At 38.3% G+C, this 16,271-nt stretch overlaps 1 protein-coding gene across 1 annotated transcript in view; it reads right to left on the bottom strand.

The window, feature by feature from the left end:
- ARAP2 (ArfGAP with RhoGAP domain, ankyrin repeat and PH domain 2) overlaps positions 1–16,271 on the bottom strand; it is a 122,641-nt gene that overhangs the window by 82,070 nt on the left and 24,300 nt on the right. The window contains exons 7-8 of the mRNA XM_054382985.1: positions 13,761–13,881; positions 10,480–10,661 (exon numbers count right to left, since the gene is read on the bottom strand). Coding sequence (XP_054238960.1) covers positions 10,480–10,661; positions 13,761–13,881 — 303 coding nt within the window. The remainder of the gene's footprint in view (positions 1–10,479; positions 10,662–13,760; positions 13,882–16,271) is intronic.

The following is a 16,271-nucleotide window of genomic DNA, read 5'->3' as shown; positions in this document are numbered from 1 at the left end:
GTGGAATGCGATAACATCTTCTGGTTTTGTACCTACAACACACTCTATTAACCTTATTTTTTCTTCCCTTTTCCCTCTAAAATTCCACTGAACTTCCACCTGCATAAACTAAGAATTACGTTTCTGATACTCAGTATCAGTGAGAGAAGGATGAAGAAACAGAGCCTCCACAACAGAGCCTGGTGTAGATGTAACCCTTTTTTCCCCCCTGCATTTGCATTTATTGCTGAGAACACCAATAAAGATGCACAAATTTCATATCTAAACTGCTAATTGTACATATTTACTGTAAGCAAGGGCAATTACCTAAGATCATCCTGAAATCAAGTTTTACTAACTTCATATTGTCATTAAATAAAGCAGAAAAGATGAAGCAAGTTATTTTTCATCCCTTTTTAGCTGCGAAAAGAAAGTCAGAAGCTTGTAAATACCTAAGGCACAGGAGTGATTACAGAGCACACAGAAAACAGACAGAGAAACATCTGATGTATTTATTCAGGGTGAAATAAGCCCTTTCTAGGCAAGTCACAGAAGTGTCAGGTTCCTCTGCTGTGTGCTTGGTTTGTTTTAAACAAAGTGAGACACGCTATGACAGAACCCCCCCCCACCCCTTTGCTTCTTTTTGTGCAAAAGAGTAAGTGGAAGGTGAAACAAACCAACCTGGAAGTCAGAATCCATCTCTCCCACCTGGGCATCAGTGATGACCAGTCAGCACTGTCTCCTTCTCTTCTCTTATGGCTACTCAGGACTAATGAATTTTGCCTTGATCAGTTTCTCAACTTTCGTTATGACCCCCATCTCCTGGCTCATCAGTTTTCTTGCAGCCCAGTAAATTGGCAGCTGCTCAGTTCCTTCAGGGGAAAGAAGCGAGAGTCAATTGTAATAATGGGCTGCAATTACTCCTGTGTTGCAGGAACTGAGCTGCTGTTGCTGACTGCTGTCATTTTATCTGCCTTTGAACTTCTTTATGACCCCATGGCAAGGAATTACAGCCCTTGACTGGAAAAACACATCACACATCTCATCATCACACAAAGTCCTGCAGAGCCTCTCAAACAACTGCCAGACAGGCTGACAGTGAAACAAGAAACAGTATAAAAAGCCATCATAATTATACCAGTGCAGCCACACTGCTTCAAGACCTTCTTCAAACCACACTCACATCTCTCTAACACAGCTCTGCACGCTGGACTTAAGACTGGACATGTAAAAACACAGACTAATAATGCAGTATAGTGGATATAGGCTCCTCTCTGCCTAGACGTGGAGTAAAGAACCTTGTACAATTTGAAAGCATTGGACAGTGCAAGACAGAGACAGTAGCTCTGCCATGGGCAAAATGGATTCATAGCCAAAGGACAGCAGATCAAAAACCCAACCAGCAAACAAACAAAATCCCCAAACAACAAGCATCCAACCAAATTTGTTTGAAATCCTCAAAGCATCACTTAAAATACAAAACCAAGACTGTTTCTACCTTTTCTTTCCTCAGTCACTGTTTTTCACCCTTCTGGATACCAGAGGTTGAATATATTTCCTTCCTCAACCACTGTCCAGGCCTGTCCACATTGTCTTCCAGCTGTCCACTGCCAATTATTTTGGCAGCCTTTCACCCTATGTGATGGTAACAAAGTTTGATTTTTGCTACAATTCAGTGCATGGAACATTTGCCACATGCCCCTTTAAAAGTGTTAGACAATCAATCAATTAATCAATCATTCTGGTGGATCTCTGGGGAGTGGGTGTCAGACCCACATGCTGAGATGGAAATAACTTTGGAGTGAAGTTTTCTGGAAATATCTGTAAGAAACTGAATTTTAATGAACAAATTTTAAAATCATCCCTAACAAGAGAATACCTGCGTGCAACATATTGAAGAGGGGGAATTTCATTTAATAACAATGGCATTGAAGTGTTTCATGAGGCAATAATTCAGTTTGAGTTGATTAAGTTCAAATTTGTTGGCCTAGCAATTTATTAGCCAGGGACTTAAATTATTGCTGAGGAGGCCCACTGCGGTATTTCCCATATTCTCACTATGCTGTAAATCATAAATTCCCTTCCTTTCACTGTAAGGATGGCATATTTGTTTTCAATAAAGTTTGTAGCTGTAACACAAAGAAGTGAAGAAAATAATGCTTTGTTATTATCTGAGCAATGCCACACTGCTCCAAACAACATCAAGAAACCAGCACAAATGGAAGTCATTTAAGCTCTGAAAGATTAAAATGTCTCTTAAGCTACCATATTGAAGTTCTTAGTATTTCAAGTATGATCATTCTTATAATGCTTATTTTAAGCCATTCACTGATGTAAACTCAAATGGCCTAACTATTTTAGTAGTAAAAAAGCAACTCCAACCTGCTCTCTCCACTACCAGCAAAGACATTGTTCACATTTCCAGTGCACACTATGCAGAAGGCAACAGTTCTGGAGCATGTGTCCACTGTTTGATTAATTGTTTGCAACAAAAAAGGCTGGGGAGGGGTGAAAGAGTATGAAGGAAAATAAATAAATGGTGAGATGACTACAAATTGTAGGCATCTTAAACAAATTCCAGTGGTCCTTACTCTGATGAACTGCAACAAAGGTTGAACTGAGAGCACCCAGTCTTGAAAACTATCAAGAAGTAACACTAGAAATCCATGAATTCCAAAACAGTTTGCTGTATGAATACTGAGCTCTTCCTGCTTGCTCAGCTCCTGTAAGCTAAGTGCATTATGATCAATCACCTGTTTATAAGTGCTTGGAGTTCCAGACATTATACAGTGTCAGTTACAAGGCACATGAATGGATTGCAGGCACACTCTTTGGTCTCCTGCTGGTGCATGCTAATCCATTTTATTTAGTATTGCAACCACAGAGAACATTTTAATCATCATAGTGTGAGCCAGTGCTCATCCAACCATACTCACCACAGATTAGGCAAATCCTAAAGTCTTCAAGAATGCTGCTTTTCCATTTCAAACTGGACAAAGGAGTACCCTCACCCCACTGTTACAGTTTAGCTTTGTCAGAAGCATACACACATGACTTAGCTCTTCATCACATAGGCAATATGGGAAAAGTAAGTAAATATCCTTTTGTGACAGTTCTTGTCTGAGCCACAGCAATTAAAGATTAAAGTCATTAACTGTGTTCAGCTAATTGAGCTGCAACAGATTTCAAATATGGCAAGTTAATAACAGAAGATACAGGCTAAAGAATTAAAAATTTGCAATGGCAGAAGACAGTGGTTTTAACTTACTAAGAAACAGAATTCACAGACACTGTCATAGAATCATAGAATGGTTTGGGTTGGAACAGACCTTAAAGATCATCCAGTTTCAATCTGATGCTGGCTGAGGAAAAGGAAGGGGGAAAAAAAAAGGGGGGGGGGGGGAGAAAGGAGGGAAAAGGAAGGGGGTAGAAAGAAAAAGGGGGGAAACAAAAATAGATGTTACTACTGGTATGTTTAAATGTTACTTTTTTCCCAGCCATGGCAAATACACAGGAGTAACAGAAGGATACGTAAAAAAGTGGTCTACATTGTCTTCAATTTAAAGAAGAAAAAGTAAACCAAAGCTAGTGAGTAGTTTTTCAGCCTGTCTCCTCTGAGAACTCACTGATATATTTACATTTAAACAGGAATTAAATGAATGCAAACCAATGTTGTAGCTGCCTTTAATTCCACATTATATTGAGCTACTGAAAAAAGACAGATCTAACTGTTCTGGAAAACTACCTTTTTCTTTTCAGTCTTATTGTCATCTCAAAACTTCTTGTTGTGCACACAGAAAACACTCCCTTTTTGCAGTGTATCTATACATATATGCACACACACTGCTTATGCAGGGTCACTGAAGGCAGAATTCTCTTGTTGATGTGATTTAAAATAAACACATGTAGACCTAGTCTACCCTTAGAAATTCAAATACACATAATGATGATCTACTTGCTCTAGGAAAGGTTTTTGACCCAATAGATTATTTGATGGTGGAATTTGAAGCCATGCTCAAAAGTCTCAAATGACAGTAACTTGCATAGTAATGGATAACGCTCTCAGGTGATTCCTGTACCCTTGGAGGAAAACGGATTTCCCTGATACTGCATTGAACATATTACCACAGAGTGGAAGGGGTTGGAAGGGACCTGTGGAGGATCATCAAGTCCAACCCCCCTGCCATAGTTGGACCCCTGCAGGGCCAACAAAATAAGGTCACACAGGAACATTATAACCTTACGATGAGTAGATCTAAAATATTCCTCACACAACACGTGATGTCTACTCCGTAAAAGTTTCTTTTCTTCTTCTTAATATTCAAACAAATCCTACTTTTCCTCACTGTTAATCTGTACCTGGTCAAGGTATCTGGCTGTACACGTATTAGTCATCCAGAAAGCTTGACTGAGCATTACTGAGAAGCTGAAAACTCTGTCATTTTCCTTCCCCCTTCTCTACCCTCCAACCCTAATCAAATTAATCATAGGGCTTTTGATCACTATGGAAGCATTAAGCTTTCTACTGCCTTCCATGATTTTGTTTAGGTATGTACTTATTACATCTCCATGAGATCTTAAGAGCATAAACACAAACAAACAATGAAACACAACAGCCAAAGTTTAACTCCACAGAGAAAAGTTTAACCTTCACTTTTTTAATTTACTTAAGACAGAATTACTGTTTATGCTTTTCTCTAAGACCTTTGCCTTAAACCATCTAGAATGAGATCCCACTTCATTATTTTTTAATGTAAAATGTGAATCTTCCCCATAAATGTGGTCACTGACAAACACTTTTTTATCCAATCCAATTCAACTACCTTACTTTAATAAATATAATTGAAAATCTGTTTTTAATCTTTTTTAGAACAGGGATGCAATTAGTTTAAAACTGAGGCTTTAAAACCATGACTCTGTGTATTTAAAAAAGGCTGGATCATTTGCTTCTATTTCTAGTCACCAATGTATCAGTATATTTTATTTTAAAGCACTTCCTCATACTGATCTTTCCCCCTCCAATACATTTGGTATATTTCTGGGTTGTTTTGGTTCTGGGCTGTATATATTCTTTTTAATTTCTACAGATTTGTATTATTTTGAAGTAAAGAATAAAGCCTGAATGAATTAAAGGAGGACACATTTTTTGGTGGTTTGTTTTTTTTTTCCTGTTACCTCCACCTATTTAAGGCATTGCTGAAAACATGTCTGCTCAGAGTCTGCACCAACGATCAAGTACAGCCCCCTTTCTTTGGGGGAAGGGATTTCCTTAGAGAGCCTTCCAGTGATTTTCACAACAGCTTATCACCGCATCTCGAAGAGGACGTTTTACTTCTTCATTCTCAGTAACTGAACCTTCTGCTGTCCCACTGCAGTGCAAAACAAGCACTTCTCTCTCCTCTCACCACCTATCGTCCTCCCACTTTCTTTTGTTGCCTTTAATCCCACACCTTTTTCCCCAGCTTCCTTTCCAAAACTGACTAGTGCTCAGGGTTCCTCATTACGTCTCAAAACCGTTACGCAACTATTTTCTTTTCTACTCAACTTCCATTCAACTCCTCTCCCCAGGGGTGCTGAACTAGATGATCCCCAGAAATTCCTTCTAACTCCCACCATTCTGTGATCCCTGCTGCCATCACCTTAGATTCATTTTACATTCACAAATATTAGCAAGGTGATACAACAAAGAATCTAAATACATTGAAAAGGCTTTCTTAGGCTGCTTTAGCATGACTCATCTTCAGGGCTTCATTTAACTACTTAGCTCTGTTCACCTTCTGTTGTTAGACACTTTCTACTGTACTTAACAGGTCCTTCACTTAACATTTTTAACAGTTTCTCTTTCCAGCCATCATGTTTTATGATTATTAATCAGCATTACATTTTCTCCAGGGAAAACCAGAACATTCCCTAATGAACAAGTCCCTCATTATAAATTCCTATTGCTATATAGCAAACAGTCACAGACTTCTAAGTCTAATCCCAACCACATCATCTCACAGAATGCCAGGCTAGAAGGGACCCCAAGGATCATCTACTCCAACCTTTCTAGGTGATGCTGTAATTGAAATGAGATGGCCCAGCACACTTTCAGGCTGAGTCTTAAAAGTGTCCATTGTAGGGGAACCCACTGCTTCCCTTGGGAGATGATTCCAATGTCTAATTGTTCTCATGGTGAAAAATTTTCTTCTGGCACCGTGTTTCAGAGAATCATAGAGTGGTTTGGGTTGGAAAGGACGTTTAAAGATCATCTCATGCAGGCCTCCTGTGTGAACAGGGATCTTTCACTGCATCATGTAGCTCAGGGCACTCTTTAAGCTGGTCTTATCAGAGCCAAGAACACATCTCTGTTCCTGCAGAGATACACACGCACACATCCCTTCCACTTCCCCTTCCTTCACATTCACATCATTTCTTCTTTCAGAGCACTAGTCTCAAGTATCATCTTTGACTTGTCCTTCCATCTATCCCCTTATAAGTTCTATACAATATTATACTCTTTGTGATCTTCTACCTACTGAAGTAATACATCTTTTGATGTTGTCCTATTCTGCTTTAAATGCACCATTAGCATTAGAGAGGAAATGACATTTATTAGGCACTCTCTTACTGGTTCACTCAACATGAATAAACATTCCCATCTGCCACAGAGCAAATCATTTCAATCTTCAACCGAACAAAAACCCCTCTGAAATCAAGAAGAGCATTGAGCCAAAATGAAACAAGAGGTTTTCAATAGGAAATGGATGCTATTGCTTGTACACAACAGAGGGAATACTCATTGCTATTCAAGCTTGGAGTCATGCATGGAGGGGGAAAAGTCACAAATAATTATGGCAGGCAGCCATACAAACCATTTCCCAGTCCTTAGTGTTGGCAAAGTTTCCTCAACTATTCCAGGTAAATACATCTATTTCAAAACCATTCAAAGCAGCAACAAAAGAAGAGCCTGAATTCTCTTCATCAAAGCTGAATTCTAGTGCAACTACTGTGACACCTAGGCCCTCCCTGACCTTAGATCCCAGTGAGTCTAACACACCCTAATGAAGGAGGTATATTCTAGCAGCCCAGGCAAGCATCTGTCAGAACTCTTCTGCTGGTCGCAGATGGGAGGTTATCACTGGCACCACCAGAGCAGACTGACATTTCAAGCCAATGTCTGAGCTGTCATGAAGGTCCCAATGACATGTTTTTATTTAAGCAGGAATGATTTTGAAATAGAAATGGGAATTTCAGCAAGTTGCAGGTTGAACAAATTGATTCTGTACGATCTATTTTTCACTTTTGCTCCAGAGAGGAAGTTTAAGAAATTCACACTACATGAAGAGTCAAAGAAATTGATGGTTTCATACTAGCACTATATCACTGCCAGAAGCACAAGCAAAACCAATCACTTTTTAACTAGAAATGGACCTGAGACATGATGTTCTGATCTCAATCTGAACTTCAAAAAGTTCATGGTGGTTATGTTAGGATGTGGCATTTGGCTCAGGATCTCCTCCACTTTTAACAATGAAGAAAAAAAATCTTTTAAAGTAACAGTGGACTCTCCTCTATCAAGTTTAATAGAAATCAATGAATCAGCTTGAGCTGATCTCATTTCAACATTGTGAGCAGTCTAAATAGGTGTCTTTTAGCACTGCAGTTATAACAAACCCCTCTAACTCTCTCTGGGAGTCATTCTAGCATGGATGTGAATTCCAATATGAACAGGATTTGAGGACATCCCTGGACATATTTGCTTGGTAATTAATGGCTAAAGTACAAACTTGAGATGAGGAAAGATTTTTGGACCAACAGAGCCCTCTAATGGATTCATGCTGTATTATTGGGGTTTTCTTTCTTCAGTACTGCAGTAAAAATAACTGTTTTCAACTTAGATATAAAAGTATAGACAGAAGAATTACAGACTATGAAAGCTTAAAAGACAGAAACTATTTATGCTGACTCCCAAATAGACAGAAATCAGCTAAAGAAAGAGACATTGTTCAAATGGAAGAGCTAAAAAGAAGCCTCTTAAAACCACTTGATATTTTGAGTATTAAATAAATAAGCTTTGGGAAGAAGCTGGGTTTGCACCATTGTTTGTAATATTCAGACAGCAGAAGGAGCTGACAGACTGGCAGCACATCTAACCTTCACTCTGTTTCAGGGCCTGATTCTGCTCTGCCTTCTGCTGCACTGCAGTCAGTGATCTCTGCAGAGCATCCATGTAGCAGAAGGGAATACACATCTAGTAGAAAGGCTGTGTAAGAGAGTGCTTTCATGATGAGTTAAAACAACTCTGAAATCAACGATGTTGAAAGGGCAGAGCTGATACAACTTACCACACAGCTGCACAAGCAAAAGAACAACTACACAAAGTAATAGCTAAAAAAAATAATTTAATCTGTAAGAAAGTGAATTGATGGAGGGAGAGAGGGGGACCAAGCTTAGATTATTTTAGATAGTCTGCACCCTGAAAACATGTAACAGAGCAATCAAGAACTTTTCATCAGTGAAAGGCTCTGCAGCAGTTTTGTATTAACCTACAGAGCCAGGCAAACTTGCTCACCATAATGGGCAGAGCTGGGAGTGCCCCCTATCAACACAGAAAAGAGCAAAGGACCATTTGAGGCAAGAAAGATGCTCACAGTGGTTACATGCAGGTAGAGGAAGAAAGAAGGATGCCTGGTATTGAGATTCTCCAGAGGGACATAGCTAGTTTCAAATGACCTATTACTCTGGAAAATAAATTCCTTCACAAGTCTGTACATCTCATTGAAGCACCCCATTTGTCCCTTAACCTAGAAACTCACAACATCCATAAGGGAGCACTCAAAAGCATTCAGGGGCATCAGATGAATTCAGGATTGATTCTGATGGTAGAAGTGGCTCATTATCATGAACATCTACAAAGAGAAGACTCTCACCAATGAGAATGCATCTCAGGGATTCTCACTGATGAAATCCCATTGGAACAGTAACACTGAGCATTACAGTACAGTACAGGCAGACTATAAACTTAAGTTGGTCAACTTCATTCCTTCTACTGAAACAATGTCAGAAAACCTTGTGAAGAACAGGGTCAGGGTGGGAGGGTGGTGTTTGCATTTTGATTTTGTTCTTCCTTAAAAAAACCTCTAGCTGCAAACTTTATATAAATAAACAAACTGGCAGGTCACCTAATCATTACAATAATCAAGACTGAGGATTTCAGTCTAACTAGAGTGTTGTGCTCAGCTACAAACACCAATTTTTCTTTATGGTGTTTCATTCAGCAAAACACATGCTGCAGGCTTAAATTCAAATGCCATGTAGCCAATACACTTTTGGTAAATTATTACATGTCTAAATAATTTGTGGAGTTTTGTTATAGCTGCAGAACATTATAAAGCCCTAAATTGCATCGTGTTTTTGATTAGCTAGTTGCTGACTGACCTCAAAGAACCTATCTGACAAGTAAAACTTCCTTGGAGCAAAGTGCAGGGGGAAAAAAAAATGATGTTTCTCAGACTGAAGTTTCAGGCCATACTTTGGAAAAGAATAATAGGATCTAACATTGAACATTATGTGGTCCCACAACCCATCTAAGCAATTTCACACTTTAGAGGAAGGTGACTTTCATCACAGAAGAGGAAGCGAGATCAAGCCTGAAAGACCATTCAGCATTTCAAACAGGAGTTTGCCTGTACACAAATTTGAGAGAAAATAAGAACAAGGCAAGCATATAGCAACACCTCCTCCAAATGCCCTCCCAGGTTCCAGCTACTTGTGGGTCATTGATTTCTTCACAGAGAAGTAACACATTCCATTTAATGCCCTGCAACAGATTTTGCTTCCCCTAGTTGATGCAGTCACTCACTGAACACAATTACCCCATTTATCCCCTGCCAACAGCACCCCTAAGAGTTCCACAGCTAACAACTTTATATCATAATATAGGCATGCCCAAAACAACCAAAATGTCCTAGATTTAGGGAGCTGAAATGACAGGCCTACAAACAGATTTGTTTAAAATATTACAATGCAGAATAGGAACTGGTCAATCTAGGTTCTTAAAAACATAAAGAACGTGAGCTTTGAACATTTAGCTGAAGTACCACTTAAATACCACAACGTGCTTCTGTATAGCACACTTTCCAGAGCCCTGCATTACAGGGCAGTGAAACCAGCGCACAAAATAAGGCTTCTGATTTAGTGGAGTGCTTATGGCACACATTTTAAGAGTAAATTAATCCCAGCCCTTGCCACTAACCTGTTGTGACACTTGGGGCTTTTCACTTCACCTCACTATATATTCCTTTTTTTGTCCATTACACAATAGACATAATGATACTTTACCTGCTTTTTTTTTTTTTTTTGAGCCTTCTGAGGACTGCAGCAATAAAGCACTACATAAAAAGAGATATGCATTGATATTGAAATGCACCTATTGGCAAAGAGCCATCAGTCTCCAACTCACTAGTTAAACCACCTTCAGAAGCATTTATTCACAAAAAAAGCATATGAGAAATTTACCTGCTCGTTTTTGCAGATCCACACAGTATTCCCCTGAAGTAGAATAAAGATTTTGGCTTTGTATCCTTTCAGCTCAAGATATCCACTTTTCTCAGGGGCGACAGAAGTTCCAGAGTGAGAGTTGTTATCAGACTGCCATTTCAAGGCATTAAGCATGGTGTTAACCCAGTCATTCCTTTCTTCTAACCAAGAAAAAAAAAAATTAGACAAGGACATGTGATTAAGCAGCAGCTCCATTCTTCTCTACACATTGCTTTTACTGTTCCTCCTCCTATGCTATGCTGGTTGATGGTATACCACCTCAGAGAGAACATCTGCCTTGAAGAGGAGGTATAAACAAGAGTTTTATCAGAGTTTCTACCCATAGAGATGTTAGCAAAGACAGCCATTTAATTAACTTCCAACAATTGAAAGTTAGACAAAAACTGATAGTCAGGACTCTTAAAATTATGACTACTTCTTCTAAGATGCTTAAATTCAGACAGCTTTAAGACTGAGGTGGTGGACAGGTGGCTCGTTCACTTTCTGGAAGCTAAATCAATGGGAATAAAATACAGAATTTAAGTAAGCAAAGAGCAGGGAGCCTAAATATCATCTGTCACCAGAGGCAAGACATTGCCAAAGCTGTTCTGTGTCTGGCCACACTTTCAAGCAAAAACATTTGGCAATTCACAATCTATTCCATTAAGGTGTAGTGGTTAAGCTTGAAATTGTCAAGGGTACTGAGTAATCAAGAAAATGCATGTTTGAATATCTTTGCATGCATTATTAATTTAACATCTTACAAATACATGCACACAAGTAGGTGAAGTAATAAAGTTCCACTATGTTCAGATATTTCACCAGACTAAGATCAATATACTTTAATGCTGAATACTCTGAATGAATTAAGGCTTGCCCCATGCGACTGGAACATCATGAATATTTCACAGCTTTGCTCTGAAAGACTCAGGTTGTGAAATATATTGGGGAGGAGGGGTAGGGAGGGAAGGAAAGCTCTACCCTCAGCATATATCAGTGCTGAACACTGCAAAGAGCACCATTACATCAGGAATGCCCTTACTTCCTAAACAAGAAGGAGCAAATACATGAACTTAAGCCTCAGAAGATAGTTGATGAAGAGGAAGACAGCAGCCTGACAGACTAACACAGGAATGGTGATCCAAGTCCTTCTCTTAGTTCTATGGAATTACAGAATCATTTTGATTGGAAAAGACCTTGAAGACAGAGTCCAATCATTATCTAACTACCAAATCTGGGGCTAAACCATGGCCTCAGCACCACATCTCTGCCATTTTTAAAAACTTCCATGGATGGACATTCAACCACATCCCTGGGCAGCCTGTTCCAGCCTTTGAGGACCCTTTCAATCAAGAATTTTCTTCTCATATCCAACCAAAACCTCCCCTGGTGCTTGGGGATATTTATTCTCTTCCTATCACTTGTTACTTGGGAGGTAAGACCAACACCCATCTCACTACAACCTCCTTTAAAGCACTTTGGGAAAAAATCACAGAAATATCTGAGTCTAGTTGAGGGCATCAAATTACAAGTTTGGGGTTTTTTTAATGGCATTTCACTCCAGATAAACAGAATCTTGCTGCATATGAGCAGATTCTGATCCATTTCATTGCTATCCCCTAACTACTAAAATTTTTGGCCCAAAATGTCTCTAAACTCTCCAAAGCACTATATTGATTTCTTCCTTTTAGGTATTTAAAAAAAAAAAACTGTGCATTTCTGATACATCAAAAAAACAAACAAACAAAAAAAAAAAATCAGAGCACAGAAAGAAAACTCAAATGAGCACTAATTGTGGACCTACATTGATGCAAGGGAGACAGGTCAATGAAGACAATGACAGCACTCTTTATTTTGATATTCCAGCAGTAAGAAAGTTAATAAATAAGGTCCACAGGACAAACTTTTATATAAAAGTCCCTACGTAAAAATCTTTGAAAAGAAGTATCCTTAAAGTACTCCCAAAACAATTCCCAGCCACAAATCCACAGCAGGAATAGCATCAAGTAACAGTTTGTGCACATAGCAGAAAGCAAGCAGAGTTATTTACATAATTTACTAGGAACAAACCATCCAGCTGTGGGTACAGTAAGGACCAAATGACCTGTACAACACAAATTTCTAAACTTAAGTGAACAGACAGGTTGTTATGTCCAAAGATGGTTAAATGCTAAATGAAAAGGCAATTTCATGTCTAACAAGTGGTTGCTCTGAATATATTTTATAAGTCAGTATAAGTTGTTAACATTTTTACAGTATTCAAAAGGCAATGGTCCATAAAGCAAATTATGGCCCTACAAAATGTAGTGCACCAAGATGGTTATGTGCTAATTGATTAAAAAAAAAAAAAGTAAAAAATAAAAATTGGGAAGAGAAAGGCAAAAATAATAAAAATAGACATACCAGCTAAGAGCATAAAAATGCCTGAAATGATTTGAACTAAACCTGATAAGAAGGATTTGTTCAGTGATGCTGCACTCCTGTTACAGCCTGCAGCAAATCTTTACAACTAAGCTATAACCCATAAAAATGGGATTTGATAATGGAAATGCTGAGAGACCCTTAGCTATAATGGGGCTGGCATGTACTGCTGTAAATACATATTGCATATTTACAGATAGCTTTTTCTTTTTCTGTTTTTTTTTTTTTTTTGTCCTAGGGATTCCATTTTATTTGCTTGTTTCCATAAATAAGACATACATGCACCGCTATTGATTTCACATATTACAGCTCTAAGTTGATAAAGTATTAAATTAAAATGCATATTAACTTCCCTACTACCATTAACATTTGCATTCTCTATCAGTACATGGCTGAAAATACTGTATAAGCAGTAAATACAGACACAGAATAAAACCCAGATCACAGCATCACATTTGAGCCATCAACTTCATTGTTGTTCTTTGTCAATTTTACATCAAGTGGTGACTGGGAGCAGATGGCTGAGAGCACACAGGCTGTAAGAGCTTCTAGTGAGAGCTGAGGAACCTTCAGACAAATTCATCTTTGGGAAGGATAGGGAAGGAGGGAAAAGAGTTGGAAAAGAGTATTCTCATTTCAGTATTTTTAAAAACCATTCCCCAGCAATCCCAGTTGTTCTTACGAAGCCTACAGTTGTTACCTCCAGTTTCACTTTAGGAGCCCAAATGAGCTACATTCCAGAAATATTTCTGGTACTAGAACAAGTTGCATTTTACAATTGAGAAGCAGTGATTGTGTGGCTTTTTGGCAACCATTAGAATTACACATGTTCTACTTACCTTCTTTATCCACACGGAAGACGAAAGTCCTATGGGATGTGACCACTTCAAATTTATTCTCCCCATGAACCCTCACAGTTGCTATAGCTGACAGCAGTATTATTCCCTTTGAGAACACCTCCTGTAACAAAAATGCAACAGAAATAGTTAACTTTCAAGGAACATTAAATATCTCTCAGGTAATACCACTGGCCATGGTGTTTAGGGAGCTCACATGCACAGGCTGTGCTACCTGAAGTTCACCACACTATTAATAAAACCGTAAGAATAAGTAAACCACTTCACTAGCTACACATCACCAGCTTCACTGTTCTGAGTCTCTGCACACCTACTGCCTACCAAAACAGAGAAAAATATCACAGAAGGAATGTAGATCCTAGAGATACCACCACTTCAGAAACCATCTCATGGCACTAAAATGACAAAATGTCACAATCTCTTCAATTCACAATCTTATGCCTAAGCAAATTGCATTGACTATCTCACAGAACCATAATTTAAAAATAAATGATTCTATTCTACAAGTCTAACAATTACAGGAGGGAAAAAGTTGTGCCTTCTCCAAGCAGAAAACCCCAAAGAATTTTTCTGTTCTTTCCCCACTTCTTCAGTGGCTTGCTGGTAAGGAAAGCAAATTCAGTGATTTTATCCCCATTTTTGAACTGAAAGTGGGTCATCACTCTCTGGAAAAATCCCCTGCCCTGTCATTACTAACAGGAATCCTCTAGCTTGGATAAGGTATGTATTTTTTTTTTTTTTTTCAGTGTGAGGCAGGAAGAGAATTGTTCTGGCACTAGATGATGTTTTTGAGAAAACATCATCTCAGATCTGCTGATTTCCAACTAGGAATCGGAACTGAACTGACCACAAAAGCAAGATATGAAAAAGGAAATGCTATGAGTACTTTCTCCAAATAGCTCATCTTTTAACCTAATTAACCTTTTAACCTAATTTCCATATGGGAAAAAAGATGCAACATGGAAGCATAGAAGCATGTTGCACAAATCCTGGATTCTAGAGTGAATGCTGTTGCTGCTGTCCCCCACTGTGCTTTGATCAATTGGTTTTCTGAGTAAGACAATTCAGATATATTGCTAAGATTTACGATCCAGATGCAGTAATAGTCCAAGAGTCAGCTCCCCATAAAGAATCTGTACTGCAATAACTCGCCTCCCAAAGTATAAATTATTATAATAGGCTTTATACAAGGACTTAAGGAGCCACAGTGAATGCTAAGCATGAAGGATACAAGGGATTTGGTTGTTTGGTTGTATACAGAGTTTAATATATTGCTGATTTTCACCAAATTCACACTCTAATGTTGTGTCACTTCTAGGTAATAATGTGTACCAGTGAAAGCAACTTAGCAAATAAAATAGAAATATCAAAATACATCTGAAGTGATGATGTTACTGTAATTAAACACAAGAGTCACTCTTGCTCAGAATGATCTTAGTGTTGTAAATCTCTTTTCATTGTGGTTATATTTGATAGAAGAAAGCTTTTAACATATTTCTTAATAAGGCTGGAATTTGGTTGTCACAATGGCAAAACAAACTTATTGCTTATGCTACTTCCAAAGAGGGTTCAGAGCAAATTATATTATGGTGTATGCAGGCATCTACTGGCTGTGTTTGGAACTGTAAGAGAATAATTCAGGCTGCTGGAAGTCACAGCTATTTTATTTTCTTAAAATATAAAGTCAGTTCCCTTTAAAGCTGAGCAGTTTTGCTTTTCCCATTTAAACTCTCAGCATTTTAAAGCTTTGTTCTCCAAGGCATACAGATTTTCAAATACACTCTAAAGCACAATGATTTCTTGGTCATTTTTTTTCCCTTTCTACAGCAGCTTCTCTTTCACATGCAAGCAGTAACACCTCCTGTTAAAAAGCTCTTGTTGATCAATTTCTCTCTTTGAATGACTCCAGATTAGAAACTAGGCAAATTATGTAAAAAGATAGAAAACAAAACCAAAGAAGCATAGCTAAGAATCTCTAAGACATTTCTTCTGTTACTGAGAGCTGTAGAATAGTTTTAGGGCCGCTAAAAATTCTCAGCACAATTTTCTAGTGGGGAAAGAAAAATGTTTTGGTTTGTGTTGTTCGGGGGCTTTAACGTCAACTACTTTAATGAAAACTTTTATTTTTAAATGCAGCCCAATGCCACTCCTCGACAGTTGTGCTTCAGAGCTGGGCTGAAAGATCCTGGAAACACCATTTTGCTCAGCTCTGGTTTTCACTCCAGGATAGCTTAACAATGACGTATTTCAAGAATGACAATGCTTCATCTGCTTCACAGTGATTTTTGTTCTTTATTATGCTCACTTGCAACATAAAAAAAAATATTGAAGTTCTCTTCATGAAAAAGCAAGACTTTATCCTAAGTCATGTCTTTGTCAGGGACCCTAAGATGTTTCTAAATAAAAGCTTTCAATATAACCAGCAGGTTTTGCCTTACTATAAACTGCATTTTGCTAAAAGTCAGAAGAAATTAGAAACAAAACCTGTGCGTA

This window comes from Indicator indicator, chromosome 8 (genome assembly GCF_027791375.1).
Source record: "Indicator indicator isolate 239-I01 chromosome 8, UM_Iind_1.1, whole genome shotgun sequence".
NCBI classification, from domain to species: domain Eukaryota; kingdom Metazoa; phylum Chordata; class Aves; order Piciformes; family Indicatoridae; genus Indicator; species Indicator indicator.
Note: the sequence above shows the minus strand (reverse complement) of the source record. Positions and strands in the feature narration are given on the sequence as shown.